This window comes from Gobio gobio, assembly GCF_949357685.1.
Source record: "Gobio gobio genome assembly, chromosome: 8".
Classification (NCBI taxonomy): Eukaryota; Metazoa; Chordata; class Actinopteri; order Cypriniformes; family Gobionidae; genus Gobio; species Gobio gobio.
In genome coordinates, this window is record NC_137114.1 from 42006571 (window position 1) to 42019883 (window position 13313).

The window sequence follows — 13313 nt, forward strand, 5'->3', positions numbered from 1 at the left end:
AGTCGAATGGGTTGGTTCCAGGCCTTCGAGCAAGGCCTGGGAAGGACCTCATGTGTGTGAAGGTTTCCTTCTCAGGCGATAGCTTGGGCTATGACCGTAGGGAGCGCTGTCACTGACAGCCTAATGTGACCAGAAGGGGAGTGGTTCAGGCATTTCAGCAGAATTTCCTTGTCTTGACAGTTGTCACTGCCAATGGGCACGCACTCCCGTCGGCATGGCGGCGTGGGTATATCGTTCCCCGTAGCATCAAAGCTGACGCAGCGCGAGTTCCCTTTCGAAAGGGAATGTCTCAGGTTACAAATGTAACCATTGTTCCCTGAGAACAGGGAACGAGACGCTGCGTCGCTGTGCCATGCCGCAGGGCCTGCCTGCCGAAACAGTCCCTTCAGACGATGAGATACTGTCATGTTGGCAAGGCGCCCTTATATACTTCCTGGTCGCACCTTGATGACATCATAGGCTGTCGCCGGTCAATAGGATTGACGTGATTCAATGTGATTTCAGGCACCAGTCACGCTGGAGGCGTTCCCCGTAGCGTCAAAGCTGACGCAGCATCTCGTTCCCTGTTCTCAGGGAACAATGGTTACATTTGTAACCCGACACGTTTTTGTGTTACTATGCTCCTAGGTCAGTCCTAACAACCCAGTGTTTGGGTAGTTTTTGTGTTAGCATTTCTTGGGTCAGACGTAACAACTCAGTGTTTCAAGATTCAAGATTCAAGATTCAAGAGTTTTATTTGTCACATACACAGTTATATACACAATATACAACTGGCAGTGAAATGTAAACAGGTCCGCTCCATGGACAGTGCAAATAACAGTTACAAGAACACAAGGGAAATTAAAATAGAATAGAATAAAATTAGAATAAAAGTATTAACATAAGTAGAGTTATAAATAAATCAAGTAAGATAAAAATAGGAAATAAGATAAAAATAAAAAAATAAAATAAAAATATAAAATATAAAGTAAGTGGATATGATAAGTGAGATAAACTGTAGACTTAAAAATAAGTGGTTAACATAAAATATATATATATATTTATATATAGAGAAGTATGATGTGCATGCAATAGGTATAATTGCAAATCGGAGTATAATGTGCAAACAGGAGTATGATGTGCAAACAGGTTTATTACAGGTTGTTACACAGTAACAATAGGAACGTAAAGTGCAGTGCGATGGCAGTATGTGAATGTTAATGTTTAAACTGGATGTTTATGCGTGTGCGGGGTGAAGTGAAGTCACGTGACTGAGTTCAGGAGTCTGATGGCCTGGGGGAAGAAACTCCTCCTGAGTCTTTCAGTCTTTGCCATCAGGCTACGGAAGCGCTTACCAGATGGCAGCAGGGTGAAGTGAGAGTTTGCAGGGTGATTTATGTCTCTGATGATTTTGGTAGCTCTACCTCTGCAGCGTTTGGTGTAGATGTCCTGCAGAGACGGGAGAGCTGAGCCTGAGATGCGCTCGGATAAGCGCACCACTCTTTGCAGGGCTTTGCAGTCGTGACTGGTGCTGTTCCCGTACCACGCTGTGATGCACTGAGTCAGGACACTTTCTATCGCCCCTCGATAGAAAGTTTTCAGGATGGCTGGTGAAACCCTGAATTTCCTCAGCTGGCGCAGGTGGTACAGTCTTTGCCTGGCTTTTTTCACCTGTGTCTGGATGTGTGTAGTCCAGGTCAGATCCTCGGAGATGTTCACACCCAGGTATTTGAAGCTGCTCACTCTCTCTACCGGTGTCCCGCTGATCATGAGAGGGGAGTATGACCGATGCTGTCTCTTCCTGAAGTCCACAATCAGTTCTTTGGTCTTGTTAACATTCAGAGAGAGACAGTTGTCCTGGCACCATGATGTCAGTTGCTCCACTTCGTCCAAGTATGCCGTCTCATTGTTGTTGGAGATGAGACCCAGGACAACAGTATCATCAGCAAACTTGATGATCGAGGTGGAGCTGTGTGTGGACAAACAGTCATGGGTGTAGAGAGAGTAGAGCAGGGGACTCAGCACACAGCCCTGTGGAGCTCCAACACTCAGGGTGATGGAGGTGGAGGTGAACTGGCCTACTCTCACCGCCTGGGGTCTGCCAGTGAGGAAATCTTCAATCCAGAGGCAGAGAGAAGAATTCAGGCCTAGATCCAGGAGTTTGTGTGTTAGCTTAATGGGAACTATGGTGTTAAAGGCTGAGCTATAGTCAATAAATAGCAGCCTGACATAGTTCCCACTTTTGCTGTCGATGTGAGTGAGGCAGGAGTGAAGGACGTGAGAAATGGCAACTTCAGTCGATCTATTAGGTGTGGGTAGTTTCTTGTGTTGCCCAGATCTTGGGTCAGATGTAACAAGCCAGTGTTTGGTTAGTTTTTTTACTATGCTACTAGGTCAGACCTAACAGTGTTTGGTTAGTTTTTGTGTTACCCATTTTTTTGGGGTCAGACGTAACAACTCAATGTTTGGGAAGTTTTTGTGTTACCCAGATCCTGGGTCAGACATAACAACCCAGGAATAAGTATAATTGTGGACTTTTTGCAACCTCTTCAGGAGAGAGCAGTGCAGCTCCATCAGTGTGTCTTCTGTAAAATGCAGGTTTGTGTACATTTTATTTGACCTATAAATCCATTATTGTGCTGTATATTGTTTAATCTTATGCAAAGCAACGAACAGGGGTGTGATGCGAGTCACCTAAACGAGTGTCGTATTTGTCTTTTAACGTGATGGGAATGACTGATGTCTAAAATTTGATGATTTTATAAATACTTAGGATGGCAAAGTATGTTCTCAGAACTGTACACTGTACACAAATGTTTCATTTGTACTTCTGTTAAATGAGCTTAAATGTAGGCAATATGTATTAATAACAATATAAAACATGCTATACTGTAAAATACGATCAAAAATAACAGAATTATCATGCAAAAACAGTGGTCGTGTGGTTTATTTTAATCCGTTAACATGAATTCATGTATGAAGTAAAAAAAGAAGCTATAGTAAAAATGAATCAACCCATTATGCTGGGTTAATTACCCAACATGTGTTCTGTCCTATTTTTACCCAGCCCTTAACCCAGTGTTTTTTAGAGTGCAGACATGGATTAAATGGAACAAAACTCTCACTTTGATTTCATAGGGTCTGTAATACTTTGACAGTCACAGTAACATACTAAACGAAAATCAAATCATGACCCATTATTGTCTAATGTGCGATAAGAACAAAATGTCGCCTCTAACAAGGAGGATAGCAAAAACATTTTCTGATGGAAACAAGGGCAACAGACCTAGGCCAAAATCGCAAGGGAGTACATTGCTCATTTCTGCAGCTTGAGCATAAAGGTTTTTTTGTTGGGTCTACCACACGTATTACTCACAGCAGCAGGCAGTCATGAGTGGTAAGAGACAGTCACATCCTCCTCCACTCCTCACAGCTCTGATTTACTGCTGATATTAGAAATGAATATGAAATCAAGCCACGATTAGTCCTACTCCACCCCCAAAAGCAGACATCCATTAAATGCGTGGGGGAGGGGAAGAGAGCACAGAGAGAGAGAGAGGGGGGGTGGGGGTGGGGGGGGGGGGGTGTATGTCGGCTCCGTCCTGCAGTGTATGTGGAGTCCGTGCATGGAGAAACTGAGTACATACATACACATATGAAGTTATAAGCAAAGCCTTATACAAAGAACAAACGTTTGTCTGTCCGTCTGTGTGTCTGTACATGGATGTGTGACAGTGGCGAGTGTCTCACCGTTGACTGTGAGGTGAACCCAGCTGCCGTTGTGGAAGGTGTCATATTGTTGTTCCAGCATGAGGACCCTGCACTCATACCAGCCCTGGTCTTCTGAGCGCACCTGGTCGATCTGCAGAGACGCTTTGCCATGCAGACTGGTTCTACCTGAAAGCACACAGGAACAGAAGAGAGCAGAGTGAGACTGGTGCAATAGACTCACCTTTTTTTTCCTGTGTAATTCTGACTTTATATCTCACAATTTTAAGTTTATATCACGCAATTCTGACTTTATATCACGCAATTCTGACTTTATATCTCGCAATTCTGACTTTATAACTCACAATTTTGAGTTTATATCATGCGATTCTGTAGCCTTGTCCTCTCGTACATTTCATTTGTACAGAGAGTCTGGCCACTCTCCATTGACAAGCGTTAACTTCCTTGAAGGCGGGTTCTCTGTTGAAGTTTAAAACTATTGGATCTGTCAAGAACCACTCTGGATCTGCCATAACCAATCGCTAATGTTTGGTCTTGACGTATGTCATACGCCGTTCGCCTTTATTTCTCACATGGAAGTCCGTAAAAATAACTGTGCAGCCATCTCAGTGATAAAACCTTGTGCATTCGGATTGTGATTTATTCACGGAACGCACTGCTCACATGGTCCGTAACATGATTGCATACTGTAAATAAAATATCATATGCTTGGTATGATAAGAATAAATGCTGTCGTAAATAACGGCCCAATTCAAATGTTTACGTGCTTTTCTTCCTTTTATTTTTTTGAGCGTGATGAAATATATTGCTCTTGAAAATACTTGCCAGCATTTAAAGAAATACAAGTCTAGAAATGCATCCAAATTACAGCGAAGCACAACCGCACGGTGCTCTGCAGGGGTCAAAAAGGATATAAACAGTGAATTTTGAAGTGATATATTCTTGAGATGTGGATTCGGAGAGCAATTAAATTACCACACGACTTTGGTGTTTGTCAAAAAACAGTAGGTAATTCGGCCGGGGATTTTTACGCAGGTGGTGGGAGACGGACGGCAATAAAATCCCTGACTAGCCCCTGTAAATGATGACAATACCTTCCGACTGCACGAGAAACATCTTTCTCTTCCGCCATTACTGAACTACAACTCAAACTAGCGCACGACATCAACGTCATCGTTCTCAGCCACTCCCTCTGTTCGCTGATTGGACCGGTAAAAAATTGTTCGGAGAAAACCTAAGACTATACCGCAGTTCCAGACAGAGTACTGAAGGAAAATGAAAATTAAGCGGAAGTACGTAGGAGGGCGGAGCCAGGCCAGCAACTCTGACTTTATATCTCACAATTTTGAGTTTATATCACGCAATTCTGACTTTATATCTCACAATTTAGTTCCTCCATGTTTAATGAGGGATTTTTTTTTTTTTAAATTTTATTAAATGCATGAAAGAACAGTAACAACAATTTTCATCATCATACCATAATAATGCAATAATACGCCACGGTCCTTCAGTCTTTCAGTCCAGATTAAGTGCCAGGTCCTTAAACACAGCCACTGTTTTGAATGAGTGACTCTGGGCGGGCCTGCCCCCGTTTATCATGTCACTTCACCACGTGAAAGCAGCAAGCAGGCTCCTGATTGGTTAACGCGATTGGCGCGAATAGACACCAAAGTTCAGATTTTTCAACTCGGGCATCAGACACGAATTCACTTCAAACGCTTGAATGCACAAAAAGTATCAAATAAAATCACTAGCATGTAACGCACGTATCGTGCATAACACTCGAATTTGCCTCTTTCGCGGGAATGAGGCGAAATCGCACCGCGCAAAACACGTCTATCGCGCTGCAGGAGCTCCAGAAGACTTAACATGGAAATCACTCGCTCCAGATGCTCAATTCGCGTTCGGTGTGAACGCAGCATGACTTTATATCTCACAATTTTGAGTTTACATCAAGAAATTCGGACTTTATAACAAAATTTTGAGTTTATATCTCACAATTCTGACTTTATAATTTTTAATGGTTTTAGTTTTAGTTCTACCAGAAAGACTCGGAGATAGGATGATGAATGAAGCATACATTTATTAACAGCCCAGCAAGCATAATAAAGTTTTGGCATAGGCCCCGTCCATAGTTAGTAATCCGAGGGTAGCGGATCAGCATATCCCTGCCTGAAGATGAAGGCAGAGGCGCAGCCGACCCCCCTTTAGAGGTATGGACGGAACTACCTGGTGGTGGTAGGGAGGGTGGAGGTTGTTGTCGCATCGGCATCTGCGAACTCAAACATGTGTAAGTACGACCTTTATACAGAAAATATGAAGACGTGATTGGATAGAGATGAAATTAATAAGTGACGAAGTGATTAAGTCTTCCTGGCAGAACTTAAGCTGAAGCTTCCATTTTCAGCACAAACTTTTATAAACTATTTTATTCCACTCAAAGTTAAATCTTTTTATGAACACCGGAATTCATTCTTGTGTTGCATGAAAAATGCCCTTTGTAATGTGTCGCACGTTGTAATAATGTGAAGAATGTTGCAGCCAAAAAAACCTGACATGACAGGCAGCGGCACCAGTTAATGACAATTTAACAAATGCACTGATGTTAACAAACAAGCATGATGAATTTCAGGGTCTAGTCTGCCTTGTTTAAACGCTTCTTACTTTGCTGTCACTGCATGCTGCGCCCACTGCTGAAACAGGAAATTTATGTTTTAATTAGCTGTCCGTGTAATATTGTTTGGTGGAGATTATTATTAGTTGTTACCTCCATGAAATAAAGCCCGGTATTGCCATTATGATTACAGTTCATCGCTCCAGCATGTAAAAAATAGTCATGTTATAATCATATAGCAACTTTACGTAGTATTTTCAAGGTTTCACCAATGGCTATTTTGCTTTTCACAAAATGATTAAATAATAAACAGCAAGCCAGCATGAGGAGCAATGTTTAACATTACTAGCAAAGCAATATTCGCTTGATTTCAGCCCTCCTACACTATCAAACGAAAAGTGTACTGTACTTTAAATAGAAAAGAACAAAGTATCACAGCTCACATCTGAGTGTTACACTTGCTTTACTAAGAGGCTTAGCAACACTGTACAATGCAAATAGAGGCCACGGAAAGTAAGAGAAATTCAGGCAGTCGAGCATCTCTCCGACTGAACTAAGCCATTCCAGAGCTATAGCAAATAAGAAGATACAATCTCTCATTTGCCTATTTGAGAACTTTTGCTGGGATTTAATGTTTTTGAAAGTTCAGGGCACTGTTCACTGGGCCGATAATGCCTGAGTGTCTCAGACTCAAATATTTACGTTCCGGCTGGCCTTCATACTTCATACCGCTGTGTACTGAGCAGTAGATATCATAGCCCTGGGATCACAGCTGCACCTGAGAAAGGAAACAGCAGGTTTCCAGAGCAGAAAATCAATACGGCACGGGGTAGAGAAGGCTGCGGTCTTGCCGTAAAAAATAAATAAAAAAGGCCTTCAAAATCACAGCTATTTCCGTGTAGAGTGATAAAGTACTGATGGGATCGGCATCAAAGTTAGGGAGCATCTTCACACTGAAAGTAACAGCAAATAAAAGGCCTTCCTTTGCATTACTATCTTTGCTACTATAGGCTTAAATGCAGTGTTCTATGAAAGTCTACTTAAACGTCATGTGTTCTCTACCGATCGATAACTATTCGATAGTTATACTAGATGCATCTGATGGATTTTCAGACTACATACGTAAACTTTAATCCTCACAAATGGATCTATGTTAGCAAATTTGGGAACCCGGATAAAAAACTGATTACATAACAGCGGCTTCTGCTACCGTTAAAGCAATTTGAGCTATTTCAACCATCTCTAGTTTTTTATCTGTATTTTAGTTTTTTTAGCATAGCACATGTAGCCAAATATTAATGTACCCCTTCATTAACACTAAACCATAAATGTGTTTCTTTCAATTCATTTTTATATATTGAATATAATTAAGCATTATCTTAACAACAGTAAAAGTATAAATGTATTAACATTACTAAAACATAAACAATAGGCTAATATATCATGGTATCATGGTTTCCACAAAAATATTAAGCAGCACAACTGTTTTCAACACCGATAATAATAAGAAATGTTTCTTGAGCAGCATATTTGAATGATTTCTGAAGAATCATGTGACACTGAAGACTGGAGTAATGATGCTGAAAAAAGTGGCAGCGTTGGTGTTACTGTTTTGTGTCAGATATGTTTACCATCCTTATTCTGTGTAACTACGTTTTTTTGTCAGCATTTATTAAAAAACATCCATTATGATCCACAAAGCAAGTTAGAGATGGATGGATGGATGGACAGACGGACGGACAGATGGAAGATAGATAGATAGACGGACGGACAGACAGACAGACAGATAGATAGATAGACAGAAGGACGGATGATAGATAGATGGACGGACGATTAGATAGATAGATAGATAGATAGATAGATAGATAGATAGATAGATAGATAGATAGATGGATGGATGGATGGATGGATGGATGGATGGATGGATGGATGGATGGATGGATGGATGGATGGATGGATGGATGGATGGATGGATGGATGGATGGATGGATGGATGGATGGATGGATGGATGGATGATAGACAGACCGACCGACCAATAGATAGAAGATGATAGATAGATGGATGGACGGACAATGGATGGATGGATGGATGATAGACAGAAGGACGGATGATAGATAGATGGACGGGCGGATGGACAGACAGATAGATAGATAGATAGATAGATAGATAGATAGATAGATAGATAGATAGATAGATAGATAGATAGATAGATAGATAGATAGATAGATAGATAGATAGATAGATAGATAGATAGATAGATAGATAGATAGATAGATAGATAGATAGATAGATAGATAGATCTACCATATTAGATAGTATAGTGTTGTCTAGATAAAGTGTTCACAGACTTTGCTTTATGTTTTTGCCCGATGTTGAAGTAAGATTCATATAAACATCAGAAAACCCCATTTCTGGCCACATGTCCATGGACGCCTGGTTCTTTAATAAGTTGTAAGGAACACTGTCGGGAAAGTGATGTCAATGCATACCCTCTATATGAGATACATATACAACCTCAGGAGATCCCATATTATAAATTGCACTCTATGCTCAGAGTGCACAGGGGTGTTCATCAAGCAAACTTGTTAGGCGCTTAATTACCAAAATCTTCCTGCAGGCCTCTTGCCAGCGATGAGTGCAAACAGGCCCGTCCTGAATGAATACAATCTGCCTCTAGCTAAGAATCACTTTAGGAGAGCCTGTGTAAATCACATCTAAACTGCTGCAATGATTGCAGCATAGATTGTCCGTCTGCAAGACAATGAGGACTCTAATACGGTAAATTGGTTGAGGAATCAGACCCGGAGCTCTGGCAGTAGCCAGCAGGGAGAGAGTTTGGGAATTTCTGCCGCAGAAAATTGCATTGTGAGTTACAGTAATAGCCTTTTGGAGTTCAGTGGTAATTGTGTGCGGGTCCAGCCAAACCGTGAGACTAAAGCCTTGTGGCGTAGAGGAACAATACAAAATGAGCTGCCATGGCGACGCTATAGTACCCACAAGAGACAATGATATACAGTGGAACTGAACATTAGATCTCATATCTAATTTAAAATGGAATGAGGCCACAACCAAATAGTGGAAGGATAGTTAATTCACTTCCCCCTTCCTCTCCCTTACTAAAATCAATTATTTATTTTATGGGTGGGAAGGATATATGAGAAATTGCAATATAAAGATGTGAATTACAAGTTAATTCTTTCCGAGCCTCCTTTTGAGTGCTGACCTCTCATTCAAAGAGAAGGATATAGAGGGCGATTAAAACAGGGTTGCCCAATCCTATCTACCTTCCTGTAAAGTTCAGCTCCAACCCTGCTCCAACCCTGATCCAACACACTTCAACCAGCTAATAGGCCAAACGTCACATGAACAAACAGGAAAACAAAACTCATTGCACTCACTGAATGCCCTGTTTCAAGGGGCGTGTCTGCTGCAAGACTTCAGTAAAAACACCCACTGTTGTGATTGGCTGACATCTTTGCATTTGAAATGAGTATCAGATCTTGTAGCGGAGGGGGCGTGGTTTAACGAGGTCTACGAGCAGGCACGAGCCTGCTGCCAGAGACATGGACCTGAGTTCACTTCTCATCAGTTCTCTCAGAACGTCTCAGTTCAGTGAACTGTTGTAGTTACTAGCATATACTTCAGGTTATTCGTTTATTTCTAGTCTGAGGGACTGTCACTCATGTCAGAAAGTTAGTAACTTTAGTAAAAGATGGATCAGCGCTGACTGGAGACGCAAACCGTTTAGAACGATTCAGTCCGATTTAGTGAACCTGGTTTGACCGGTTCACTAAAAAGAACCGGTTCAAAAGAATGATTTGTTCGCGAACCGGACATCACGGACCAGAGATGGAGCGATTGCTAACAAAGTTATATAGTAACTACTGAGTTCTGAGAGAGCTGTCAGCGCAAGTTTATTTTGTTTGTATCTGACAGTTCTGAATAAACACGAGTCCCAGTCATGCCGAGTCCGTCTTCATCATTATTTTACCAACTTTGTAACACATGTAATGTACCATTACAGCTGTCGAGATGAACGAGTTACGAGTAAGTGTTGATTATAGCATTATTTTTAGATATTTTCCTATCATATGAAAGGCGTCAGTGATGCGCATTGAGTACACAGCGCAAAAAAAGACACAACAGCAGTAATCGGATGTATCCAGTTTATTGTGGGGATAGCTGGCTAGCCTAGCCGGATACCTTCACGCTTACCCCCCTTTTGCTTAATCTCGTGCCGTGTTTGGTGCCTCCGCTGTGGGCAAGATGCAGTACTGGGGGTCGGTGATGTTGAAGGCCGACCGGTCAGTGCAGGCCGAGCTTCGGCGTGCGTGAGGTTTATCTCTAAAGATGTGGCTTTGCTGATGTTGAGCAGAAACTCACGACTGTATGCACATTTTAGAACAGATAGATGCGACGAGGAAGTACAAAAACACTGACTCACAAAAAACTAAAACACTGTTCTGTCGGGAGAGAGAGAAGCCGCAGCGTGTGCACGAATAATACAGTTCTGTGTGAACTTGAATAATTAGCTACACATCAGAAATCACTGATCACAGATCCGAAGGAACTGAAAAAACACTTCTGTTTTCATTTGTACATCCAAACACTGAGAAATTGCCAGCATCCACTCGTTCACAAGCCATGATCTCTCGAGGACAAATATAGCGCTTGCATGGGCGTGCCAAATTCTTTGGGCGGAGGAAAGGGAGGTAACCGTTCCTGTTATGACGTCATAACCGGAAAATTCAAGATCAGCTCGTCTGGGCTGTCATTTTCTCAAAGGCAGAAAAAGACAGCCAGAACTCGGTTTACACCGATCGAAATTTCTAGCCACTTGGGGACAATATTCAGGCTAGGGGAACTCATATTAATGTTGAAAAATCTCATAAAATGAAAATGTCATGCCATGGGACCTTTAAATCTGGTTTTCTTGATTTACCGCTGAGCAAACGTACAGAGTAACATAACTTTCAACTAGGGATGCACCGGGGTTCGGTTTGGTGGAAAAAAAATTCTAAGGTTCGAGAGAAACCGAACCCCGTCAAAAAGCCCAATATTCGTCCGAATCCGAAACCAAATCCTGGATTCGGTGCATCCCTAGTTGAAAGTAATGTTACTCTGTGCGTTTGCTCAGCGGCTACTATGAGACACTTGTTCACACTGCAGTGAGCTAGATGGATATTAGACATGGTAGACAAGACCTAGGCTTGCACTACGCACGCTACGCTGGTCGGACGTAATGACGCCACCGTTGATTACGGGAAGGTGTTTCCTAGGTGGGCCGTTTGAATGCAGTAGGCTGTGAGAAAGTGATAATGGAACTCGTGAACAGAAAACTTGTTGTTTGGCAGTACTTTTAGTCAAAAGGAGGTGATTCAAGTCGAGCTACATGTTCAATTTGCAATGCCGATTTGTCTCGTGGTGGCAAGGACCCTAAACAATAGCCGCTGTTAAAACATTTGCGTATGCATGAAGGAATCTACAGATGGCAGCCAAAATGCAACAACGTCAGGTACGGCAAAGGAAGGACAGTCATCCTGGCCTAATGTTGCCTATTCTTAATAAAAATGTAATTAAATTAAAAATACACTGCTGTAGGGATGCTCATTTCGGTTAATTTTCCCAACCGACAACCGCTGCTCATTATTCGATTGTTAACCGTTAACTGATAAGATTATAATATTGAATTGGCATTAAATAAAAAATATGATTGACGAGTGTCTGTGACCTGTTAAAAATAAACTTTTTTTCACAGGTTTATTTTAAACCCAAACATCAGCATACAGAACAGATAAAATATAAATAAAAAGCATAAAATAAATAGGCCTACACTAAATATGTTTCACTTAAATAATTACCAAATTAAGATGACAAAATGAAAACACACCGAATCCGTTTGAAGGTTTGAAGAACCGGAATAGTTTTTTTCGTCAAATAAAAATAGCAGGCCTACCTCAACCTTCACCTTGTATGATTTTTTGTTTTTGTTTTTTTGACGAATGTCATCAGCTCTCCAGACCGCCATAACTTCCTGCGAATAAGGTCAAAATACCAGCGTGATCATAGAAATATATACGTAGATTCCTCATTTGACCGATCCGTGCAGGCACTAATGAGGCATCTATGTATATCTATGACCGTGCCAGTATTTTGACCTTATTCGCAGGAAGTTATGGCAGTCTGGAGAGCTGATGACATTCGTCTGATATGAGGTGAAATAATAGCATAAATACTGTTCGGTTTCTCACAGAAACCGATCGTTTCGTGTCTTAAGACATCAATGTGTCGTCACGAGCCACAGGGTTTAATTTGAAGTTGTCTGTGCTTTTTTTTTTACTCTAATAGAATTAGACTCCATTCACATGCATTATACGACTGACAGAAGGCAACGGTTGGAGTTAAAAATCTTAATTTTTTTGGTCTACTGAAGAAACAAAGACACCTACTTCTTGGATGCCCTGGGGGTAAGCAGAAAAACATAAAATTTTAGTTTTTGGGTGAACTATCCCTTTAATGTGTTTACTGTGATAATGGACTGAGGATGGGAGTAGGATTCGGTATTCGGTTTCGGATTCGGCAGAATCTTAACCAGTGGATTCGGTATTCGGCCGAACCCCAAAAATCTGGATTCGGTGCATCCCTACTTTCAACACACTCAGATGTATGTAATATGATAAAACAACGATGCGTTACCCCACATACATATGAGCGAAAGAAGCGGAAGCATCGTCTACGTCATAATAAAAGCTCCACTGCTCTTGAGCCGCGTGTTGCGCTCGTCTCTCTTTAGCAATCGCTCCAGCGGCCTCGTTCCGCTCCAACAGCTTTCAGCCCCACCCTGCTTCATACTACAGTAACTCTAATTAATCTTTCTGCCCGATTCCCATCAGATTCTTTTCCACTGGCTGTAGAGGTAAAGACAACAACAATTCGTTATGAAGCTACGCCTTTGTTTTGAATAAGTGACCTCTAGCGGCGAAAATTACA

The 13313-nt window shown here is 41.6% G+C and overlaps 1 protein-coding gene across 4 annotated transcripts in view; it reads right to left on the reverse strand.

Moving 5' to 3' along the window:
- LOC307131121 (protein turtle homolog B-like) overlaps nt 1-13313 on the reverse strand; it is a 96200-nt gene that overhangs the window by 56559 nt on the left and 26328 nt on the right. For all 4 annotated transcript variants that reach the window (XM_079824607.1, XM_079824609.1, XM_079824608.1 and 1 more), the window contains exon 3: nt 3730-3876. In XM_079824607.1, the coding sequence (XP_079680733.1) occupies nt 3730-3876 (147 nt within the window). The remainder of the gene's footprint in view (nt 1-3729; nt 3877-13313) is intronic.